General features: G+C 45.9%; 1 protein-coding gene across 2 annotated transcripts in view; it reads left to right on the top strand.

Annotated features, from left to right (window-relative positions):
* Elavl1 (ELAV like RNA binding protein 1) overlaps positions 1 to 25,322 on the top strand; it is a 38,489-nt gene that overhangs the window by 3,074 nt on the left and 10,093 nt on the right. The window contains exons 2-5 of one of the 2 annotated variants that reach the window (XM_074054251.1): positions 6,419 to 6,519; positions 8,620 to 8,807; positions 18,459 to 18,562; positions 23,538 to 23,691. In XM_074054251.1, coding sequence (XP_073910352.1) covers positions 8,636 to 8,807; positions 18,459 to 18,562; positions 23,538 to 23,691 — 430 coding nt within the window. In that variant the 5' untranslated portion in view covers positions 6,419 to 6,519; positions 8,620 to 8,635. The remainder of the gene's footprint in view (positions 1 to 6,418; positions 6,520 to 8,619; positions 8,808 to 18,458; positions 18,563 to 23,537; positions 23,692 to 25,322) is intronic. The other variant, XM_020182652.2, reaches the window with a different exon arrangement.

The raw sequence follows: 25,322 nt of genomic DNA, 5'->3' as shown, positions 1-25,322 counted from the left end.
TAGGTAGGGGTCAAAGTCACAGGACTTGAGGGTATTTGGATATGGGAATTGAGCAAGAAAGAAAACTAATGGCTGATATTTGCCAGTGCTTGAGTGACTGGAAATTGACTGGCACTAAAAGAAACTGAGAAGGCAAGAGAAGGAACAGTTCAGTGTGGATGGAGATAAGAAAGCACATCACTGGAGCAGAGTGTGGGAACTGGAAAGGTGACAGAAAGACCGCCCATATCCACGGGTGTGTAGGGATTCACTTGTGTGCTCAGTAGTCCATCTCTACCCCACCAGAAACCCTGTGTGAACTGGCAGAGCCAGTGTTCACACCTCAGTAGCTTGAAAATGTAAAATGTAACTGCCTGCTCTTGTCATGGGGAAGAGGAAGAAACTGCCTGCTGGATTGAGGAGAACGGACCTCCATGTGTGAGATTTAATAACAAAAATGAAGGGACCAGACCCAGCAGTGTGTTGAAAGAAATGATTATTTGGTGTTGAGGATTTGTTTTTGTTCAATCGATTGTGATTAAAGAGATGCCAGGAGGGCTGTCCAGGGACAGCAGATGGCCAAGAGGCTGTGTAGCTTGAGTGGACCTGTTTGGCCAGGCAGAGGGTCAGGAAGGTAAACTTGGAGATAAATCTAGAAAAGTGCTAGAGTCAGGTGGTAGAAGATTCCTAAACCTGATAAAGATGATCCCAGAAGATTGCTTGGTCAGGGAGAGACAAGACCAACCAGTAGAGAGCTGTTACAGTTCTTAGCTGACCCCTACTCTCAGGGTCTCTTGTGTTTTGTGTGTCCCATGCCTTGCCCTATGCCTGGGACCTGGTTGACCCTCTGTTTGCCAGGGGAAGAAAGGGTTAGCAGAGAGCTCAGAAGTGCTTGGATCCAGCTATCCATCAAAGAGACCTTTATGCCAGAGAAAGGATTCACAGAAGAGGGAACAGTGCAGAGCAACTCAATGGCAAAGCTGATGTCATCATGAATAAAAGCTGGGGGATGGAGGAAGAGGAGTCATTTGGAGGGAAAGGGTTTAGAAACACCTTTAGGAGTTAGTCTAGGTAAGAGGTGACAGGGATCAAATAGATCAGATGACAGACAGGGATCAAATGATGGCAGAGATGGGTAGAGTTAGTGATGTATCTCAGATGTCAAACCGGCAGGACTTGGATTAAGTACAAGGAATGAAGAGAGGTGACTTGGAGGACAGGTATAGAGATGCCACCACAGGAAGGATGGAGGAGGAGGAGATTTGAAGAGGGGCAAGGACAGGAAGAGAAGAGGAGAGGATGTTTGCATCTGGAAACAGAGAACTCAGGACACACATATGCACACATATTCACCTTGCTTTTAATGACATAAGGGTAGGGGATGCACACTTACCAAGTACCAGATGTTATGTAGCAGGTGGTTACATCCCATCCCATGGGAGGCAACTGAGACTCAGGGAAGGGAAGTGCTCAGGCCTGTCAGACTCTGGAGCCTGTGGGTTTTTCTTGCTCTGCCATTTTGGTTTGTTCTTCTGTGTGAGAGTTTTATCAGCTAGAAAGAGCTACTCTTAGCAGGGTTTGAAGCTCATTAGGTCCTCCTGAATCTGTAGAGCACTTAGACTGGGCCACATGCTGGTTATACCTGACCTGCTTCTCCCCCTGGCTTAGCCTGGCAAATGCAGAATTGCTATGACTTAGCTAAGCAACTCCAGTCAGGTGGCCTTCCCTTCTGTGGGCCGTGGACAGAAGCCAGTAAGAGCTATGTGCATTACATCTACCTGAGCCTTTGCCCAAGTGACAGTGACAATTGAGTCAGGTGGTACCTTCAGTTTTTTCTAGCACCAGAACATTTCCTGGGTGACCTGACACTTTTACCTTGAAAGCTCAGAGTATTACATCTGGAAAGGACCTTAGAAAAATTGAGCCCAGGCCCTGTCGGATGATGTGTGAGGTGTCAGGGTTGAGCCTGAAGATGAATTTGACTGTTCTAGTTCAAACCATTTCTAAATGGTGCAAGTCATTTAGAAAGCCTGCTCCATTATTATGAAGTCAGATTCTCACATGTGCCTAATGGAAATCAGTCTCACTGGTGTACCACCTGTCTATGTTTTTATGTCATACATAAAGACACACATCTATCCTCTGTGTGTGTGGTGGGTGTGCCACACTTGTGAACCCTACCACTGGCATCACTCAGGCATAACCAGGATTGTTTGAAATCTTGTGATGGAAGTAAAAACTCCAAGATCATCCAAATAAGACTTCTTCCTGATACCTCCAATTACTTGAAATGTTTCCAAATCAGTAGGAATCATTCCGTCAAACTAAGTTTCCCTTTTTGCTCCCTGCAGTTAACTCTTGATTTTTTGGGACAGCGCTTATTGATGATCCTAAGTATGTAATATACTGAATGTGTTAATAGAATGCGTGTCAAGGCAATTTCTGACTGCCCTTTTTTAACAGAAAAGAAATAGTTCACATATACATGACTCCAGGGGGAGTCTGAGAGCCAGCGACTCCCTCTCCTACTGTGTAACACACCCTGCATTTGCCTGGGAACCCTTAGATGACAGTGGTGTAGCCTTGGCCCTCAAGGCTCTTACCCTTGATGTTGGTGAATTGCACATAATTACAAGTTGGAGTGATTAGAACAATCATAAAGGTGATGGTGTAGAGGAACTGAGAACTAGCACAACCTATTGTCCTGGGGGAAGGTGACATAAAGATGGGTTGGAGGTGAAAGAGGAGGATGTACCTTGCAAACAGAGATCCTGAAATATGAAAGTCTGTGGCATGTTGGGAAGAAGTTGGGGCAGGGAATGCTGAGGCTGGAGAACCCAATGGAGGCCCCATTGCAAAAGCCTTGTGACTCATGCTTGGAAAATGACTCTGTAGGGACAGCTCAAGGCCAAGTCCTACCGTTTGCTGGAGGCATGATGCCATCACGAGCAAAGTTGTGCCTCTGAGCCTCAATAGGTAATGACACCACTGACTGGGAAAATGAGAGGATGGAGGGAGTTGACTTAGAGGGAGCAGGAGGTGGAGATGACCTGGAAGTCATAACTGGGTGGTGATAGGGCCTAGTTGTGGTTAGAGCTTGTGGACAAAGAGGCTGGTTGGGCCCAATCTGGCCGATGCATGTTTGGAAAGGGTCAAGTGCAGGTTGAAGTGGCTCTGAAGCTCCTTAAGACTGACTCCATTGTTGCCAGTTGACCAAAGAGTTGGCCTGCAGGAGGGTGCTCAGCTTTGATTGAATGTCAGGAGGAGTGGAACAGAGTTCCCTTTTTAAATCTTAATTCTATTTTTTAATTTGCATTATGGAAAAATTCATTCTTTGGTATAGATGTGACTTTCGATAAATGCACAGATTTGTCACTACCAAGAAGTTTCATTATCCATTATCCAAAAACAAAAGTCTTCCCTCTTCCTGCCCTTGGGTAGTTGACTCTACCCTTCACTCCCTATCCCTAGCAACCATAAATCTGTCCCTATATGGATACTCCTCTACTTACAGTGGAACTGCTGATAAACCTGTTGTAATTAATATCTTAAGTCAAAAATGCACTGAATACAGCTAACCTACAGAGCTGCATAGCCCAGGTCCATAGTACATTGTGGAGTCTCTGGTTCACCTTGTGATGGGAGGGCTATCTGGGAGTTGCTAGTGTTCAGTATCACAGGAGAGCATCATACCACATCACTAGCCCAGAAAAAGATCCAAAGCCAAAATTTGAAGTACAGTTTCTACAGAATACATACCACTTTTGCACTACTGAAAGGTTGTAAGTTGAACCATTATTGGTTGGGGACCAACTGTAGTTTGACCCTTTCTGGAATGCCCTAGGAATGGAATCACATAGTAGGTAGCCTTTTGAGTCTCTTTGTTTTTTTCACATTTAGCAAGTTGTGTTAGAAATTCATCAAAGTATTATGAATTGGTAGTGGCTTTTCATTGCTAAGTTGTATGTATTGTATAGTGCACCATACTGTATCCATGAACAGTTTACTTGGGTGTTTTTTTTTTTTTTTGGTATTTATGAGTAAATCTGCCATTAAGCATTTGTGTATAGGTTTGTATGAACATAGGTTTCATGTTCCTTACATCAATATGAGAAGTAGAATTTTAGGCTACTAGTATACTAATGTGTTTAACTAAGAAATTGTCAATTTGTTTTCCAGAGTGCTATAGCATTTTACATTCCTACCAGCAGTGCATGAAAGGTGTGGTTTCTTCCCTTCCTCCCCAGCCCATACATTGTCTTGTTGTTTGTTTGCTTCTGTTTTGTTTTAGCCATTCTGATAAGTGGGTATCAAGTACCTCTATGTGGCTTTAATTTGCATTTTCCCTATTTACTTATGATATTGAGCATCTCTCCACATTCTTATTTGCCATCTATATGTCTTTGATGTAGTATCCAAATCTTTTGCCATTTTTGAAATTGGGTTGTTTTCTAACTGGTTCAAGAGTTTTAAAAAACATGTTCTGAATATAAGCCCTATTTTGCAAATATTTTCTCCAGTCTGTGGATTTTAATTCTATCAGTGTCTTTTGCTGAGCAGTTTTACATTTTGATGATATCCAGTTATCTGGAGTGAGCTTTTGGTGTTGTATCTAAGAAATCTGTGTCTAGCCCAGTGTCACAAAGCTTTTCTTGTAGAAATTTATATTTTTGTATTTTAGAGGTCGGCATACTTTTTCTGTGAAGAGCCAGATGGTGAATGTTTTTGGCTCTGTGGGCCATACGGTTGTTACTAGGTTGTTACTACACAGTGCTGTCATTGTAATGAAAAAATAAGCCATAGAGAGTACATAAATAAAAGAGAGTGATTATGTGCCAGTAAAACTTTATTTATAAAAATAAATAATGGACCAGGTGTGGTGATGCACACCTATAATCCCAACTGGTTGGGAAGTAGTGGCAGTAGGATTGAGGTCCAAGGCCAGCTGGGGCAAAAGCATGAGACCCTATTTTAAAAAAATGAAACAGAAAGGGCTAGAGATACAATAGTACCACCAAAAAACAAACAAAACAGGTAATGGGGCACATTTATTCTTCAGGCCATGGTGACAGATCTCTGTTTTAGAAGATCCACTTTTGGACTGGAGGTGTGGCTTAAGAGGTAGAGTACCTGCTTTGCAAGTAGGAAGCCCTGAGTTCAAACCCCAGTCTCACCCCCCCCCACCAAAAAAATTAGAAGGCCCACTTTTTACCAGGCATAAAGTATAACAAGAGAGGGATAATCATTGTCTGATTTATCATCCTGAAGGCAGAATGAGGAAAAAGAAGAGTACTCGCCTACTATGCATAAGTCCCCTGGATCAGTACCCAGTACCTACCCCTCCCCCCAAGAAAAGGAAGGAGAAAGAGAAATATTTGAATCACATCTTGAACAAACGTAAGCATGCATATTAATTTTCAGCATGAAAACTTGTATGGTTTGGATTAGGCTTCAGCAAGTATTTTTGTTCATTGTTTGTTTTGATCTAATATTCTATTTTAAGTCTCATGGACAGTTTAACAGATTCACTGGAGTTTTTCATGATTAAATTTTAATGTTTTCTACTGAAAATTGATATTTATTTATCCATCCCCCATTAATGTACATTTAGATTATGTTAGGTTTTGTACTTTTATATGTATGTTCCTCTTGGATGTTAACCTGCACATGTGTGATTATTTCTGTAGAACAGATTCCTTCGGTTCTGAGTCACAGGGTAGTGGTTCACATTGAAAATTTTGGTAGGAGCTGCCAACTTACTCTCCAAAAAGGTGGTACTGTCTTGTGCTCATGTCAGTCTATGAGACTTTCTCCCCCTCTTATTCTTACTTGCACTGGATTTAATCAGATTTTCTTTCATCTTCCTGGAAGAAAGTAGCATCTCATTTTATTTTGCATTTTCTTCGTTTTTGAGCTCCTAATGGCTTTATTACTGATTTGAATTGCTAACATCTTTAAATTGTAGTTGGCTGCTTTGCCCACTTTTCTTTTGGTAATACGTTAGGTTTCTTTCTTGTTGGTCTGTAGATACTCATCTGTGCTGACATTTTAGGCTGGATAATTTCTTGGTTGTAGGCATTGCCCTGTGCCTTGAAGAATATTTCATTAACACCATCTTGATTTCTAACCACTAGATACTGGGATCTAACCCAAAATGTCTGCAGACGTTGCACACTGTCCAGGGGGAGAGGGGAGTTGCCCCAAGAACCCACTGATCTAAATAATGCATAGCAAGTATTATTTTCTCCCAGTCTTACTGCTAGTCTTTGTTTCCAGTGCTTTTTTCCATACAGTTTTGAGTTTTATGAAGTTTGACTTTTCAGGCTTTTCTTCTTCAATCCTTACCTACTTTATAGAGCGCAGGAAGCATAGAAACCTTCAAATAGGTAACAGAAATGCTGGGAAATTGTATTAATTTTGCCCTTTTATCTGAGAGTAGGAGGATTGGGAAGACCTGAACATTTCCACCAGGAATAAAGAAAACAGGCCTAATTCTTCTCAGCATTGATTCAAGGGGCAGGAGGAAAGTCTGTGCAAGAGGTGTGTTCAAAGTTTTATGTAATGACTGGCAAAGCTTGCCTTTTTTTTAAAAAGGGGAACTAGGGATGGAGCCCAGGGCCTTATGTATTCCAGGCAAGTGCTCTACCACTGAGCTACATTCCCAGTCCTGAAAAGCTGTTTAAAGATGGCATTGGGTTTTTCAGACATAATGCAGAGCTGCACATGCACACCAGGGATCAGGAGGAATGGGGGATTGCCCGCTGAGACCTCTAGGCTGGTCAGCACCCACTGCATGATGAGTACTTACAGGCTACAGGCAGGGATGCAGGACTTCTTTGGCTAGGTCACAACATGGCAACATCTATGCACAAACCCATTGTGGGCTGCGCTTTCAGAACTTGCTTCTCAGCTGCATTAACCCAGACACTTTCCAAAGCCATCCTGGGCTTTGATGTTTTGTCACTGAAAGTAAAGACTACAGCAAGCTGTGAGGGTTTCCAAGCCTGCAAGCCCTGAAGGCCAAGCCTATCTGACTGGGAGAAAAATGTTAACCTCTTTCTAGCTCCATCCCTCTTTCTTTGGGGATAAAGGGTACAGTGCTTTCTCAACCACAGCTTGGGCTGCTGTGGTGGAAGTCATGGGCTCCTCAGGATCCAGCTGTGGTCATCCGTGGACATGGGAATAAAGTGGTTAGGAATCCTTGGCAAACTTTCAAAACAGCATGAATTTTCTTACAGGCGCTTGAGCTATGGTGCTGGGATCATGTGTAGGTTTCTTTAAAGCCTTTTTTTTTTTTTTAAGGTGCAGGGCCTTGCACATGCTAAGCAAGTGCTTTCCCACTGAGCAACATTCCCAGCCCTCTTTAAAGCCATCTTAGTGGACATGGTTGAATTGGGAATTGCTCTGTTTTATGTTAATAGGCTTTTATTTTTTAAAGTATTTTTAGGTTTACAGAAAAATTGTGATGTAACTACAATGAGGTCCCATACATTCTTCCCCCAACAGCCATTTCCCCTGTTTTTCACATCTTGCGTTAGTGGTACATTTGTTATAGTTAATGAAACAATATCAAAATATTAACTGAAGCCTGTAATTCACTCTTTGTGTTGTATATTCCTTGGGCTTTGACATATGTCTGCATCTGCCATTACAGTAGCCTGTAGAACACTTTGCTATCCTAAAAATCTCTAGTAATCTGCCTGTTAATCCTTCCTCACTCCCATCCCTGGAAACCATTGACCTTTTTTTTTTTTTTTAAACTGTCTCTTTTCCAGAATGTTATATGGTTGAAATCGTATAACCTGTGGCCTTTTCCAGGTTGTTTTCTTTCACTTAACAATATGCACTTAAAGTTCCTCCTTGCTGAGCAGGGGATGTAGGTCAGTGGTAGAGTGCTTGCCTAACACGGGCAAGGCCCTAGATTGGACTCCCCACCCCCAAACCCACAGATTGATTGTTTTTTTTTTTTTTTTTTTTGACACTGGAGGTTGAACTCAGGGTCTTATGCTCACTAGGCAGGCGTGCTACCACTTGAGCCATGCCTCCAAGCCCTTTTTGCCTTGGTTATTTTTTTCAGATAGGTCTCTCATTATTCCCGAACTGGTCTGAACTGACATCCTCTTACTTATGCTTCTCCTGTGTAGCTGGGAATGGCAGGCACACACCCCTGTGCCCAGCTGTTGGTTCAGATGGGGATCTCCTGGACTTACTTCCCAGCTGGCCTTGAGCTGCAATCCTCCCAATCTCTACCTCTCAAGTAGTTAGAATTATAGATTTGAGCCACTGTGCCCAGCCCAAAAATATTTTTTAAAGTTAAAAAATTAAAAATAAATTTCCTGTTTGTCTTTTTGTGGTTTAGTAACTCATTTCTTTTTAAGCACTGAGTAATAACTCCATTTTATGGGTGTACCATAGGAATGGAGTTTATCCATTCATCCACTGAAGGACATTTGGTTGCTTCCAGGTTTTGGCAATTATGAATAATAGCATCCATAAGCAGACTTTTTTTTTTAATCACCATAGTTGAACTTAGAGTGGTAAAAAGAAAATCTCTTTAAGTATAAGCATAGACATTATCCCTGCCCTCACATACCATAGTATGAACATTTGGAATTTACTCCATCTTGTTTTTCTTTGCAGATTTTTTAAAAATACAATGTCTAATGGTTATGAAGACCACATGGCCGAAGACTGCAGGGATGACATTGGGAGAACGAATCTAATTGTCAACTACCTCCCTCAGAACATGACCCAGGAGGAGCTACGAAGTCTGTTCAGCAGCATTGGTGAAGTTGAATCTGCAAAACTTATTCGCGATAAAGTAGCAGGTAAAGAAGTTTCTGTGAAGGGGTGTGTGCGGCCGTCCTGTTAAGTACTGTCATCCCTGACTGTGACTGTCATGTTCCTTAGTGTAGAATAACTACAGCCTGAGCCAGGCTTAGTGTTGTACACCAAATCTTAGCAGGAGGATTGTGAGTTCCAGGCCAGTCTGGGCTATATAGTGAGATCCTATCTCAAAAAAACAAAAAAAGGCAATAGCAAAAAAAGAAAAGCAAGAATAGGCTGGAAGCTGTGGCTTTGAAGTTTCATTTTGTGTTTGTGTGTTGAACTCTTGTTTTTCCAGTGTCTTAGTGTAAAATTGTACATAGGTTCCCTAAAGGGGAAAAGAATCTTTTTTTTTTTTTTTGGTGGCAATGGGGTTTGAATTCAGATCCTCATGCTTGCTAGGCAAGCGCTCTGCCACTTGAGCTACTCAGCCAGCCTGAAAAATTATTAAGACGGAGTGCATATACAAAATATAAAACATGGGAGAGGATAATGAAGAGCCATTGGAAACAGGGACTCCTCTGAGAACTGGAAGGGCCAAGGAACATTATTAGCTTGACCCCACTTGCATAGGTTGATCAAATCCCATATGTGGAAGAATCCCTGGTGAGTGCCCCGGCCTGGGGCAGGCACTGGCAGATCTGTCCCTGTTTGTTCAGACTCCCAGTCATGGACCAGCCCGTGGGCAGCCCTTCCTTAAGTTTAGGCCACTCCAACTATTATTGCTCCATCAACTTGAACTTCCGTACCACACTGAGCTTGTTCCACTGTTCAAATTCCTTGCAAAGACACCTGGGACTCCCTGTAACCATCCATGAAGCAGGATGGTGGTACCTATGCCCTGATGGTGGTATCCTGACTACCTTGCAGATGCTTGTGGAAGGCCCAGTTCTTATTAAGGCCCTGCTTATGGGATGGCCTCCATTCTAACAGTGTGACTTCAGGGACTTTGGAGCATAAGAGAAATCAGGTGCTACAAAGCTCTGCTTCTTTCCTTTTCTCCCCAGGAGCAATGTTGTTCTGAGAAACGTTCATCTTCTTTCTGCACCTCTTCCTTTTCCCCCTCCTCCTTCCACCTCCGTCCACCTCCTTCCTCTCTGCTCCACTTTGGCGGGCTGAGGAACAAGTAGTACTCTCAGGGCATTCTGGCTGCTGCCTGGTTTGTAGGTACCTTGATTCCTTATCTTAGAATCTAATTTAAAAGTTAAATACATTTTTTATCATGGAAAATTTCAAGTCTTCATGAACAAAGAGTAATATATTGAGCCCAATGTACCCATTGTCCTGGTTCATCAATCGTCAACATTTTACCAGTAACCTAAAGGTGCTTGACCCCTTAATGACTCCCCCCTACAGTTTCTCTGATGGCCATCTAGAGAATTAATTCCTCAGATGAGGGAATTGAACCCCAAAGCCCTCAAGTCTGTGATTTAATAAGTACCTCCTAAAGAGGAACTTTGGAATTATAAAACCTGAACAGTGTTAGAATGTTCCAGAACACCACCCTGAAAAAGTGGATTCTGTCTAGAGGGATTTTGAAATTCTCCAGTGCCTCTAACAAGTCTTTGCTTCTTTGCTTACGTTCTGGTGGGAGGGAATCTTCATCCATGTGTTGGAGTCTGATTCTCATTACCTGACTTCTTTCTCTGTTGGCTTGTTGTGGTTTTCAGAGGAATGTGAGCTATGCTAGTGGGAACACTTAGGTGGGGAGGTCAGTCCTGGGAGAACTGGTCTTAGAAGCCAGTGGAGGCAGCAAAAGTATGATTGGGAAATAAGTTCAGTTCAGAGGTAAAGTTGGTCTTCTTTCTCAAGCCCCAGTAGCATGCTGGGGCTTGTGGAGGAGGTACCTGGGCTTGTAGCTCAGCTTGGCCTCTCACTTCCTGTCTTTCAGATTCAATAAATGGAGCTTTCTGAAATATTCACTGTGCCCTCAGTATTCTCCTCCTATCATCAGTGTGTGAAAACTTCTTTGCTTGCTGATGCTGGGGCCATGGCATTGTCAGTCTGTCCTGACAATGTCCTGACCACTCTGCCCAAACCCTGGCCTAACCCTGCTTTCTTCTGGCTAGAGATTGCACTGCCCACCCCAGCAAGGGAGTCTCTTATGTCCAGTCAGATAGGCACATTGCCAAGGCCAGTCCTGGCCTACTCAGCTGGGACCACGGGTGACCCCTTCTTCACGACCACCATTTCAGTGTGTTTTCCCTCCTCTGGCCTCTGCCCCTCACTCTCAGCTAATAGCTGATAACCACCTCCTGTTTCACAGTGGAACTAACAGACGTTTCTACCTGTACCCTAAATCCCTTCCCTTTTTGGCTATCCAGGACACTCAAGCTATCTAAGTGCCCCTTTTCCTGGATTCCTCCATCAGTGTTGAAGAGTCAACTTTTCTAGGCTCCTTGACTTCTAGAAGCTCAGGGTTTCCCTCCATCAGCATTGTTGACATTCAAGACTGGATAATACTGTCTGGAGCTAGGCTATACATTAGAGGTTGTTGAGCAGTATCCCTGTCTTCCACCAACTAGAAACCAGTTGTGAAAACCAAAACATGTATCCAGACATTGCTATGTGTCTTGTGGGAGGCAGAATTGGCCCTGGGTGAGAACCACCACTCTTTGTTGTCCTTCTGCACACAGACTCTCCTATCTCTACTTCTAAAAGCATCCTCTTTCCCTGTCATCCTATCCTCAAAGCCACACTCTGTCTGTTGCAGCTGTTCCTTTTCCCAGCCTTGAATATCTGTGGTCCTTAAAGGTTATTCTGCAGTCCTTTTTTCAGAACCAGTACTTGGTTAAGAGGATCTGCCCTCACTGCTTCAGTGTCCCTTCAGTTTGCCACCAGAAACTGTCCTGAGTTTCTCTATACCAGAAAGCTCTCCTGAGCCTCAGGCCTTTCAGTACCACAGAGTCAGCTTATGCTAAACTGATCTTATACTGCAAGCTGGCTCTCCAGTGTCCTTCATCTTAGTGGATGGCACCACTGTCTGTACTGGCTCCAGTCAGAAATCAAAGGATGGCTTCTGACCTAGGTTCTGGTACTTATCTTCTGGATGTTTCTTCAGTTCATCCTTTCCCTGCATCTCCCCAAACATCATCCAAGCCCAGGAATGCCTTTGCCTTTGCCTGACTATTGCTATGGCCTCCTACTGACCCCCTGCCTTATCCCTTTGTCATACATTCTTCTCACTGCTGTAAAGGGACCTCTTCGTCTGCCCACATGTGACCCTGTCTCTCCCCTCCTTTAAAACCCTTCAGGTCTTGGGCTGTGTTTGCTTGGAGAGGCCTTCTGTAGCCCACCCAGCCAGTCTCATGCTCCACTTGTGGGTTCTCACAGCAACCAGGATGCCCTGCACCATGGGGTTTCCACACTGCACTGAGGTTGGAACTTTTTCATCCAGTACATCAGTATAGTTTTTGGAGGTAGGAGCCTTAATATTCTGTGTAGCCTAGATACAGCCTCAGTATTTGTTGACTGAATGAATGTATGAGCAAGAGAATGAATAGTGCTAGAGCCTGGGGACGTTCATTCATTTAGCAAATGTCTGTTGTGGGCCAACCACTGCATGAGTGACAATAGGAAGAACATGTGGTAGCTGGGGTGAAGGGAATGTCCGGTGTGTAGGCCTGAAAATTCAGAATATTTTGCTGGCAAGTAAGACACAGGTTCCCCTTGTTGGGGTCACAGCTTTTGTTGTTAGTTCTTTCAGCCACAAACACACAAACACTGTCACTGCAGACTCCAGTTATGCTGCTCAGTGCCTTCCTATACAGCCTGGCTCTGCTCTTTGCCCTGGTGTCTGGTCTTGTATGAGCCTGCAGTGGTCCAGTTTGACCCTGTAGGTGCCAAGAGTTAGCCCTCTATCCTCATGGACAACCCTTAGGCAGACACTGGATTTCCAGCTTTCAGACCATTTGCTCAGCTTCTTTTTGCCATGCACCTCTGGTCAGGATAGAGCCCACACCCCTGCCTGTAGCTCCTAAGACTCCTGGATGCCTGGCCCTTCATTCCTACTTGCTGTACCCTGTGACCACCCTTGGGCTGAACTAAACTGCTTGTCATTTCCCGGACATACCCTGCTCTTGGACTGTCAGGATTCTCTGAACACTGTCCCTTCTACACACTGCCAGTCTGATCACTTTTTTTCCTTGATACGAGTCATCTTTGTTACTTACAAAAAAAATTTAAACGTGAGATAAGCAAGAAAAAAAAGCTTAAATTACCCATAATCCCACCAGTTTCCTTGAAGGTATATGTCCTTCCTGACATTTTTTTGTTATGTACTGTTTGTAAACAATCATGTACTTCACAAAAGAATGGGCAGGCACCCCGCAAGCTATACAATAAACTTTTCTTCCTGTATTTGAATATATTCCTTTGTGATGGAACGTCATACTATCCCATCATCACAGTGGTTGTGTAGTATTTGGTTGTTTGGTTTTTTTCATATTTATAAGCCCAATTGAGATGAGTATCTTGGCATAAGTCTTTGCTCCCTGATTATTTCCATACAGAGTCTTCTTAGAAGTGAAGTAGCAGATGGGAGAGCATTCTTCATAAGAACTTTTGGTCCCTGCTGCCAACTCACCCTCCCTTCCACCCAGCCCTCTGTCCATCCCCTGGGGCTGGCAGAATTTCTCTTTGCCAGCCTGATAACATGACAAATGACATTCAGTCATGGTGCTGATTTGCATTCCTAATGAAGTTAATCATTGTTTTCATATTTTTACTGGCTTTATTTCTCCTTTTGGAAAATACCCTTCTCATCCTTTGCCTACCTTATTTCTTTTGGGGCCCTTTACTGCTTCATACTTACTACCTGATGAATTCACTCCCTCCCTCTCCCTGCTCTTAGCCCCAGTCTCTCTCTTTTGGAGGTTTTCCCTGATGCCCCCATCGACCTTTAAAGAAAGATCTCATGACACCTGCCCTCTCCATGCAGAGGAAACCTCTCCTCCCCTAGCCCCATACCCCAGGCTGCTCTGAGGTTCCCAGTTCCAAGAAGCACCAAGGGATTAAACCATTATGTCTGGCAATGTAAGACACAGTGGCGAGGCATCATCTCTCCATTTTTAACCCTTGTCTGAAAAGTGAGAAATATGTTTGGAAATGTAAGAGTACTGGCCCAAGTTTATCAGGGAGATACCTGACAGAGCAGCAGAGGTGGTGTTCCATGCAGAGGCAGCCTTGTTTTTCCCTGGGCAGCATCCCTCTGAAGCTGTTCCTTGACCCCTGATAGTTTCTGGGGACTTGGAGAAATACAGGTCTGGGGCCCCACCTAGACACACCAAATCAGCCACTCTGGGGAGTTGGATCATCTGTGTTAAAACCAGGGCCCAGAATTGTATTCTACATTTCAAGGAAGTGAGAGCTGAGAAGCACCAGCCTCTGGAACATCCTCAGACCTCAAACCCAGGGTTTATCTAGTCTTTATCCCTCCTTCTTTTCTCTCTCTTCCTTCTTTCTCTCATCTCCCTACCTCATCTTCTGTACCATATGTCCATCTTCAGGATTCTGGTTGCCCTAATTCCAGGCAGGCCCTACTGCCCAAGCCCACAGCAGCCTGTGCAGGAGCCATGTTCAGCCTAACTTGGCACTTCTGCTGCTTCCAGCCCTCAGGCCTTTCTCTAGGCTGATCTACTTCTCCAAAAGGGAACAGCCCTGACTGGCCCTCTGCTTCTAGTGAGCAGGAGAAGCATCAGGAAGGAGCTTGGAAATGCAGATTCACATGTCTGCTGGCCTTCCCAGATACTGGCAGCTAGGGAAGAAACGGTCATTTAGGGGCTGCTTCCCTTTCTGAGGCCTCCCACCAGCCTCCTCCTCTCAGTGCTTACTGTCCAGGCCCGGGCTTCTCTGCATTACTATGAAGCTCCACCCTCCTTGGACACAAGCCTGGAAGGCTCAACCTGTAGAGGTGTCAGGAGCTGCCCTCTCCCATTCCCTGTAGAACTGCCTCTCCTGTCACACTCTCTGCAGTCCTTCTGCTAGTCTGGAATGACTAATGGAGGCTCCCCTGGGCTTTACGTGAGCTTCTGCTGCATGACTGTCCACTCTCCATGTAGCAGCCACCTTGTGGTCTGTTACCCTGGATGAGTTTGCTTGGCTTCACTACTGCCTCTCCTTTCCTGAAACACTAGAGTCTCCTACACCTGGAGGACTTGGCACTTGCTCTTCTGTCTGGACTGCTCAAGCCCAGCCATGCCAAGGCTTGGCTCAAAGTCATCTCTGCCACAGGCCCTCCTAGCCACCCTGACACAGTCCATCCTGGCAGTCCTTCACAGCCAATGGAGGTCAACCTTATACTACTTCCAGGAGCTTTGTTCTAGGGGGGCTTTGCTCATTCATTTTTTCACTGGTTTGTTTTCTGGCTTGCCCCCAAGGATGTGACAACTTTCATTACTGCAGCAACTGTTCTCTCGTGAACATCATCAACTTCCAGCCAGGCACAAGGCCTGACAATAACGTAGGTGCTCAGTTAACATGTTGGCTCATTGAGGAGGTGAGAGGAAGAGCCAGACCAAGGAAGGAGGCAGTGGATGTCTGAGGCTGTGTGACTTCCTTGTGACAGGCACACATATGCTCATGTGTAGTCAAGAGGAGTGTATGATTGAGGAACCTGAGGAGGGATAGGCAACGGGAGGCCAACCTTGTGTTGTTGCCATGCCCTGGAAGAGGTGGCATCCCAAGTCAGATAGTGCTACTGAGAGCTCAGGAAAACACATCTAGAAAGACCTCAGGGCCATACCTCAGTGTCAGCAGTAGCCACCTAGTGGGGCTGGCCAGGGTTGCCAAGCAACTGGGAGGGGAGGAAGCAGAAGTGAGCAGAGCCAGCTGTGACTGAAGACATGGACAGAACCTGGGAAGGAAGTCCTCATTGGTGTCTGGACAGGACCTGGAAAGGAAGTCCTCATTAGTGTCTGATCTTTCCCAGCAGTGCTTAGGCCACTTGAGGCACCAGCAGCAAAGGAGATGGATCGTCCAGGGTCATGGGTTGGAGGAGAAAGACAAAAAAGTCTTAAACAGTGAGGCCTCAGAGAGGCCAAGGTGCTCTGTCCTGGGGTCTCAAACAGCAAGTGCTTGGAAGTAAAAAAATCTGATCAGACTGGAATGGTGGTTGAGAATCCTCACCACAGACATTCCACACATATATTTCACACATATATTTCACATTTGCAGTCTGGACCCCTTTTTTTTCCCTGTAGTATTGAGGTTTGAATTCAGGCCATTGTGCTTGCTAGGCTGTGCTCTGCCACTTGAGCCATGCCTCCAGTCCTTCCCCGCTTCCTCCCTCCCTCCCTTATATATATGTATACATTATTTGCACCATATTCATTCTCCTACCCCTTTACCCACCACCTCCCACTGGTGCCAACCTCCCCCTCCCACCGCACCACCACAGGGCAGAACCTGTTCTGCCCTCTGCCTTATTAATTTTTTGAATAGGGTATTTTGGTTTTGTTTGGACTAAGATGTTTACAATTTCTGCTTCTCAAGTGTCTGGGATTACAGGTGTGACGTACTGTGCAGACTTATAGTCTGGACTTTTTATGGAGAATTTGAAGTTCCCAACCTGGCACTGTTAGTAGTTTTCTGAACTGATAGTGCTGGGTGGGCCCTGGCCTTAAACTCCTGCTGCTGTGACTCCAAAAAGAAAATGACCTGTGTAGAATTGCAAATAATGCATGTAGCTGCTGTGCTGTGAAGGAGGAGGAGGAATGGGATTCACAAGGCTGCTCCTGAAGTGTCAGCTGTACAGCCAGACTTCCTTCCAGAAAGGACAATGTGGAAAGGGGTGGGGGAGAATTCAACAAACTGACTGCCCCAACCAGGTGATCAGGATGGTATGACATTGACAGCATAGGCACTTAACCCTCAATCAGATGTGGTTAGTAAGGCACTTCACCTCTGTGGTCTTCTTCACTGAAATTCATCACTCCAACCAAAATCACTAGACAGACCCAGAATAGGGGACACTGTATAAAACACCAACCAGGCCTTCTGCAGAATGGCTTGGCCATCAAAAATAAAGACAGTCATGGGGGCAGAGGGAGGAGGTAGGGGGGAGAAATGACCCAAAGAGCGTATGCACATATGAACATATGAGTAAAGAAAAAAAAATAAGGGCAGTCTGAGCAGCTGTCAGAGCCCAGAGGAGCCTAGGGAGACCTGAGGACTAAATGTAGGGTAGAATCCTGGGACAGTGGCCTTAAGGGAAAAACTAAGGACATCAAGTATGGACATTAGCAGTATGTTTTATTGTAAGAAATGTACCATGCTCGTGTAAAATTTTACTAAGAGGGGAAGCTGGTAGGAGGACTCTCTGTGTATTAATTTTCCCAAGGAAAAATGTTTACTTGAAAAAGTGGCAACAAATGAAAAGAAAATGCAAGACTGAGTTATGCTGTCCACAGGGTTTGGGGTCTTGTTTTTAGTGAGAGTGGTCTGGGTTTCATCTGCTGTTGGCTCAGCTACCATGAGAATCTCTGCCTCTGCATGGCTTCAGGCCTTTCATGTACCTACTCCCTCTGGTGCCCAGAGCAGAGTGAAGTAAGTGCTGACTAACATTGTGGGTGACAGCTTGAGCTAGAATGTGAATTGTGCTCCTTTAGTTAAAGGGTTTGGCTAGGTATCCTCTGAGACACACCGCCCGCAGCTATGTCTCCCTGGGCCTTCCCCCTGCTGTGTTGTGTCCCTCCCCTGGTATCTGGTTGGTGGTTGCTCCTGCCTGAACTGAGTGTTCCACAAAGAGGGGATTGGGACCCCTACCTGTCACCTTGCTCTTCTTTGTGGACTGGAGTTTTTACTTTTTTTTTTTTTTTTTTTTTTTTTGTGGAACCTAGGATTTAAACTCAGGGTTTTATACTTGCAAAGCCCTACCACTTGAGCCACACTCCCTGTCCGTTTTGCTCTGATCATTTTGGTCTCAAGAACTGTTTGCCCAGGCTGGCCTTGAACCTTGATCATCCCAATCTCAGTTTCCCAAGTAACTAGGATTACAGGTGGTGAGCCCCCTGCGCTCAGCTTTTCATCTTTACTACAACTGTCCTGAATTTGAGCTGGTGACATTGTTACTTACAGTGGAGTCTGCTGCCAGGAGAGGACCTGGAATCTTGGCCAGGGCTGGGGCTGCTTGGCAGGCTGGGGATTTTCTCAGCTCTGGCTTCTCCTTGAACTCCCAGCTCTCTACTGCTCTTCAAGTGTGTCCAGATGGCTTTAGGTTCAGGAAAGGGAATGGAATGAGTGTTCAGTGGTGCCAGAACCAGCAAGCCTACCCACTCTGAGGAACAAGATATCAGAGAACCAGCAGGGACATAAGATAGACATCCCATAGTCTACCTGGCCCTGCACACGGGCTTGGCCTGCTATAACTCTCCTCATACTCACGTACCCAGACCCCATAGTGCTCTTCAGTTCCACAGGATGCAGTCAGTAGCACATTATTACTGTTTAAATAACTTTTAATTACAAAATGAGTTTGCTAAAGAAAGTTTGCCACCATCTCTAATATGGTTCCCCAAAGACCACTTCTATTGACTCTTTGTTGTGTTATTTTCGTCTTCTCTTTTTCTGCCCTTACCCTTGAGCTTGGTCCGATAAAATCCTGTTGGTTCTCACTGGCAGCCAGTTTACCAATATCTTCATGTTCTCCTGCACAGGACACAGCTTGGGCTATGGCTTTGTGAACTATGTGACTGCAAAGGATGCAGAGAGAGCGATCAGCACGCTGAATGGCCTGAGGCTCCAGTCAAAAACCATTAAGGTAAAGATACCTAATCATATGTCATCCATTCCTATCCCAAGCAGGGGTCATGCTGTGCCCTGGCCTGGCCTTTCACTGTCTAGGGGATCATCAGATTGACTGTTCCTCTGAGGCCTGCCGCATCTGGAAGTCTCCATCAAATAGGTACACACTTGGTCACCAAGTCAGTCCTCCCCAGCTTGTTTCTTCTCCTTGCCTTGCCATTTCCCTTCTCCATGTGGATCCTGTCCTCCTGGAAGTGTGTGACCGTCTTTGCTCTCCTGCCTAGGGCTCCCTTCTTGCTTCCTCACACCAGTCATAACTCTTCTCTCACCAGTTCATTCAGCATCCATTGAGTACCTGCTCAATAAACTCACTCTCCAGACAGTGACCAAAACAGATTCAGTGTCCTCATGGAACCAGGAGCCAGGGGGAAGTGGCTGCAGTCAGTAAACAAGAAATAGGAAAGCCACATGTGACACAGGCAGGTGGTTTGGGGGGAGGCTTCAGGGTGACAGGTGATAATGGAACCTGCCATGCAGTGCCCTGTGGGAGGGGCCTCAGGCAGGGCTCTTGTGTTCTCCTCAGTCAGCAGGTCCTTCTGGTTGCACAGATCAGCTTCTTCTGCCTCTGCATCCCCCTGAACCTGCTGCCTCAGCCACTCTCTCTGTTTGGATGGTTTTCTCACAGCAGGACCCCACCTCCTCCCTGACCCCACGATCTGTCTGGCAGCCCCTGAGTATGGTAGTAGCTGCTGTCCAGAACCAGCCTCATGTTCTCTCCAACCTTTGTTTCTTCACCCACTGTCAGTCCTAGGCACCACCGGCCTTCCCTGAGCCTCTGCCCCATGACCTTACTTTGTGCCATAGCTACATAGCTTCTTTGGCCACTGTCTTTCTCACGGGCTCTGGTCTTGTGCCCACAGACCTGGGTTGTTAACCTCTTGTTCCCAAGACATACAGACATACACCTACTGGAATCATCTCTATTGATCTGAAGTATTGAGAGTGAGATTGTCCTGTATGAAATGTACAGGACATTATCCCTCCCCATAAGAGGATACTCCTTTCAGTTCACACACATCAGTGCGTAGGGGGATCCCTTTTAGGACCTGCACAAAAATGTGTTTCCTGGGCTTACATGAGTATCAGAACCACCTGGGGACTTGAAAAATACAGGTGCACAGGGCTGCATTTGATTTCTAGAGTGACTGCAGGATGGCCCTGGCAATATTATTATTATTGTTGTTATTATTTTGCAGTACTGGGGCTTGAACTCAGGGCCTACACCTTGAGCCACTCCACCAGTCCTTTTTTTGATGGGTTTTTTTGAGATAGGGTCTTGCAAACTGTTTGCCTGGTGCTGGCTTCAAAACAAGATCCTCCTGATCTCTGCCTCCTGAGTAGCTAGGATTACAGGTGTGAGCCACCAGCGGTGCCTGGTGCAACATTATTTTTGCCAGCTCATCAGGGAAGCCTGCTCACCTGGGCAAAGCAGTGCACATTCAGTCTGGAGGGTTCTGCTCCGTCCTTAAATTGGTCTGTGATCTTGGTTACTGGGTGGTCAAACCCTTCCTGGAACTACTAAGAAGCAGATTTCTTTGCTGTGCCTTGTGCCAGGTGGACTTGGAGCTGCTCCAGGGCAGAAGGACAGCTCATGCATGTACCCTTGTATGTGGCACAGGCTCCTAAAGACCCCTTACACAGTAAAGGTTAATGAAGGCAGCCACTTGTTCTGGCATGTTCTCCTAAGCAGGGACTTTGATTCTTTGGCCCCAGCCCCAAGTGTGCACCCTACCTCTTAGGAATTATCTCCCTCATTTGGAAAAGGCTCTCATGCTCTTGTTTCTGAGGCAGCCAAGCAAGGTAGAAAGCAGAACAGTTATTCATAAACGCGGTGTTCTGTTACTCACAGGCAAAAAACACACATCCCTGTATGAATCTGATCCACCATTTGAGGTTGATGTTGACAGGAAGTGACCCTTCCTGAGGCCAAAGCCAGTACCTCATGGGGCCACAAGGGAGCAGGCCTGGGCAGGTGCTGCTGTCCTTCCCTGTCACCCTGACTGAGTGCCTGTGGAAGTCTGCTACACCTTTGACATCCCTGCCTTTGGCCAACTGAATTTGGTTCTCGGCGGTTCTCACTACTGTCCTAGTTCTACAGAAACAGGCCAGTTCCTCATGGACATGATGGCCCTTGGTCATCCTTTCTGGAGTCATCTCTATGTAGATGCTGCCTGGCTCCTTTAGCAGCTCCTCTGGTGTATTCTGGGGTCCTTTGTCTTCCAAGTATGTTCTTTCATTCAGCAAACCTTTACCAAAGGCCCCAGCCAATGCCAGGTGCTAAGCCAGATTCCTAGAGATTGAGAGCCTTTAAATCACCTGCCCTGCTCTGCCTGTCTTGAGAACCCCCAGTTTAAGGGCAGCCCATCTGTGCAGCGTATAAATACGGGTTCATCTCATACATCACCTTTAGTCTGACACCAACTAGTTGACTTTGGTTTTGGTTTTTTTGAGACAGGGTCTCACTGCGTATCCAAGACTATCCTCAAATTCGCAGTTCTGCTTCAGCCTCCCTATATTGTTGGCATTACAGACATGCACCACCACACCCAGCCAGGAGGTATTCTTAGCACTGGTGACTATGTTGATCATTGAGCAGGTATTTAATAAATGCCTGCATCCTCCTGAGTCTGGGTGCTGGGTTATAGCAGTGATCACCCAAGTGTTTCCCTCATGGAGTTGGTTAGGTAAAATACATAGTGTGTCAGGGCATGGTAAATACAATGGTGCTAATAATGAAATAGGGATGGGGGTGGGGCTTGTCATTGAGTTGGTGCAGGGACTCATGCCAATTACATGGTCAAGAACGTGCCAAGCTTGGTACGGCTGCCCCAATACAATACCCCAGACTGCTCAAATAGCAGAAACTTAACCATCTCACAGTTCTGAAGGCTGAAAGTCTTGAGGTCGAGGTGTCAGCAGGGCTGGTTCTTCTGGAGGCACTGGGGAAGGATCCACCTGAGGCCTCTTCCTCACTACTGGTGCTTGTTGGCAATCCTTGGCAATCCTTGGCTTGTAGAAGCATCACCCTGCTTTCTGCCCCCATCTTCATTTGGTATTCTTGTATGTATGCCTGTGTCCAAATTTCCCCCTTTTTATAAGGATACAGCCAGAGTGGATTAAGGGCCCACCCTTCCATGTGATGTCATCTTAACTAAATACATCTATAAGGACCCTGTCTCCAAATTAGGTCACATTTTGAGATCCTGAGGAATTAAGATTTAACCATGTGACTTTGAATTGGAAATCAGGACACACAATTCAGCCCCTCACAGGAGATTTCCTGAGAACAGGAAAAGACCAGATTGAAGCTGAAGAACAAGTGTTGATAGGAGCTGAGGAAAGAGGACTCTCAAGGTGCCATGGAGCAGCACCCTAATGGTTCCTGTAGTGCCAGCTGCTCTAGTACAACCCCATGTGATTATTGTTTGACTCTGAACTTGACAGTGGCTGGAGAGCAGAGTAAAGCAGAGTTATCATGGTCCTTGAAGACAACCATTGCCCTTTGGTATGGAAGTTTTCTCCAGCATTTGACTCCAAAAGGTGTTTCTCCTTTGGGGCATCATCTGGGGAAGTGCCAGCTCTGCTCAACAATGCTAGAGCTCCCAGTTTGGGAATGCCCATTCCCACTACATCTTCTGTTGGAAGCTGAGGAATGATCCATCCTGCATGTAGCCTCGGTCAGCACTCAGGGTGGGGTGGTCTTGGGCAGCAGCTAGCTCCCGCTCCCGCCTAAATCTGGGAAAGCAAAGAGTAGCTGGAGACCCTGGGGTGGGGAGGCTGGATGGTTGACCCAGACACTTTTAGATCTCTGTGGGGAGGCTATGGGCCAAGGTGGGAAGTGCTGTATGTGTATCAACTCCTGACCTCAATCATGGAATGGCCAAGTGTCCCCATGGAATGGCTCCTGCCCCACAGGCTGAACCAAGGTTCTCTGGGCCTAGGAGCAGATGGGGAGCTTCCAGGAAACATTGGCATATGCAGCTCCCCTTCATCAGAGGCACCCCTCCCCCAGGCCCCTGACTATACCTTGTGCCCCTTAGTTTCCTTCCTGCCTGGTATCACTCAAGAGGTTCATTGCTCCCTGCAGTATGTTCTCAGCAGTTCTGTGTCTCTCAAAGAGAACATTCTCTCTCCTGTACTGCTTCAAGCCCCACCCTTCAGGAACACTCTCCCTCTTCTATGCCTAGGCTCCTGGATTGCTTTGTGAGTTCTGCTGCCCTGCCAGACTATTCCTCTGCAAGCAGAAGGACCTCCTGCCAGCTATACCTTCTCATCAGGGGTAGCCTTGGTCCCATCCCTCCTGGTCTGTGGTATCCATATAGCCAACAGTGTCCACCTGGGAAAGACCAAACACCTTGTTGTTGCCTCTGGGGCCTCCCTCCCCATCATCCAGCACAGACATTAATAGTGAGCATTTGAGGGACAGACTTGGGTCCCACTGGGCTTCTGTGAGAAGCTTGCCTCTTGGCAGGAAGTGTTATATATGCTCACAGGGGCTCCCAGCTCTTCTGTGTGCCACACCTCATTCTCCTCTCAGGTGGGGACCAGATCCTGTCCCAGCCCCAACTCACTGTTCAGTTCATCAGACAGTAAAACAGGCAACCCAAGCTTGGATCCCAGCCCTGCCACCCACCACTGTGGGTCCTCAATCTCTTGACTTTCCAAAATAGGAATAATGGCCACTTTGTTGAAGATAGTAAGGATCACCATGTTACTAAGTGAGAAAACACTTCAAGGTGTCTTGGCTCATAGCCTGTCTCATAGTGAGTTGATAGCACAGGCTGCTACAGATCATGAGCATTAAAATGAAAAGTTGTCATGTGCACTTTCCTGCCACAGCATTGACTTTTCTTAATTCTACATTTTGATGCCCTCCTTGGTGCTTTGGCTGTGTACCCAACCTAATCCTAGAATGTGGTTTTGTTTTTAAGGTGTCATATGCTCGCCCGAGCTCAGAGGTCATTAAAGATGCCAACTTATACATCAGTGGGCTCCCAAGAACCATGACCCAGAAGGACGTGGAGGACATGTTCTCTCGGTTTGGGCGAATCATCAACTCCCGGGTCCTTGTGGATCAGACCACAGGTATGGCAGGCGGCAGGGACGGGCTTAAGGGCGTTCCTCCAGGCCAAAGACCAGGTGTTCTAGGGAAGGAGGATCACTGTTTGGTTTTCAGAATCATTAGATATTCTTCAAATAAAGGACAAATGGAAATGTGAAGACCTTAGCTGAGGAAATTAGATGGCATTAAAAGAAGTCCAACATTTTATAATAAAACTCCAAGGAATTCTGGCACCTCCTCTTAGGCACCCAAATGACTTCATCTACCATGCATGAGTGGAGTGGAGTGGAAAGGCAGTTGCTCATCTGTCCACTGCAGTTCCTATTGCAGGCAGATGGTGTGTTACTGTCTCTTTTTATGGTTCCAAGCCCTGACTTTGTATTGCTTTCAAGCAACACTGTTTGCTGTTTCAGGTGGACCCTTCTTCAGTCTTCATAATTGCTATGCTCCCTTCCAGGGAACAAGCTCAGAGTGCACAAAGGCAGTGAATTATCTCGCTAGCATCCTAGCCACTTGGCCCAGTTCCTCCTGGGCCACCTCAGTATAGGACTTGAGCTCTGGGCTGTATGTGAAGCCATTGGGCACAGATGAACCAAAGACCTACATACACATGCTGAAGGCTGTGCTTCAACCCTTCTGCCTGCCTGCCTGTCCTACTAATCTAGGGACTGGGACCAGGACATTCTGGACTAAGCCTCATGTGCAGCCCTGTCTTCAGGGCAGGCCCCTCCTACTTTAGAATCCATGTGCTTTCTTCCCAGCAGGAGTGGGAATTTGCTGACAAACCAGAAAGGAAGTCTGTTCACAGGCTCACTGGGGCTCAGTGAAGCCCATTCCATCACCTGTAGTTTTTTTACTTTCTCCCCACACAGATTGCATGCCCCACCCCTTGGCTGTGGGTAGTTGAACTGTGGTAGTTTCAGCTTGGGGATGACCTCCCTTTTGAGAGACCAGCAGTGGGTGGACCCATACAATCCCTGCCTTATCCCTGGTCCTTCCAGGTCATGGCAGGCAGGGTTGGAACTGTATACATTGAGCTGTATCCCTCTGAGCTGTGTGCTGTGGGACAGTGGCCTTGTCAGCTACTCTGCCTTCTCCCAACTGGCTGTAGCAGCTCTGCCTAGTGGACTCTGGGACTCAGTCCTAGCACTACCATGTATGGAAAACTCTCAATTGGAGCCCTCCCTCAGGAACACCCTGTACACACAAACCATGCTTTCCTGGGTTCTCCCCTCACCATTGCTCCCTTCCTTGGACTTCTCTTACTCACTTCGGCAAGGGGACTGGAAGCCCCCACCCCCTACTCAGACAGAACTTTATTTTTTAATTTCTTTCATTCATCCTTAATTGTGAACTTTATTAGTTCACTTATCTGGAGATTGTGCCATTTCTTGGTCTCTGCTATTAATCCAGAAAACACTAGAAAAAATAAAAGCAAAAATAGAGCCACCTTCAAAAATTATAAGTTCATCAAATAATTTAATGGTTTTATATCCCCTTTCATGAAATACCATTATTTTTTGTTTCCAGGTTTTCTTCATTTCACTCAGGCAGTTCTCATTCAAACACCATTGTATAAAACTAGGCAAGGAAAGCACACTTGTACAAACACTTTCTCTGCTTTGTCACAGGTCTTTAGGAATAGAGTGATGTC

The sequence above is a fragment of the Castor canadensis genome, chromosome 14 (genome assembly GCF_047511655.1).
Source record: "Castor canadensis chromosome 14, mCasCan1.hap1v2, whole genome shotgun sequence".
In the NCBI taxonomy this organism is placed as follows: Eukaryota; Metazoa; Chordata; class Mammalia; order Rodentia; family Castoridae; genus Castor; species Castor canadensis.
Note: the sequence above shows the minus strand (reverse complement) of the source record. Positions and strands in the feature narration are given on the sequence as shown.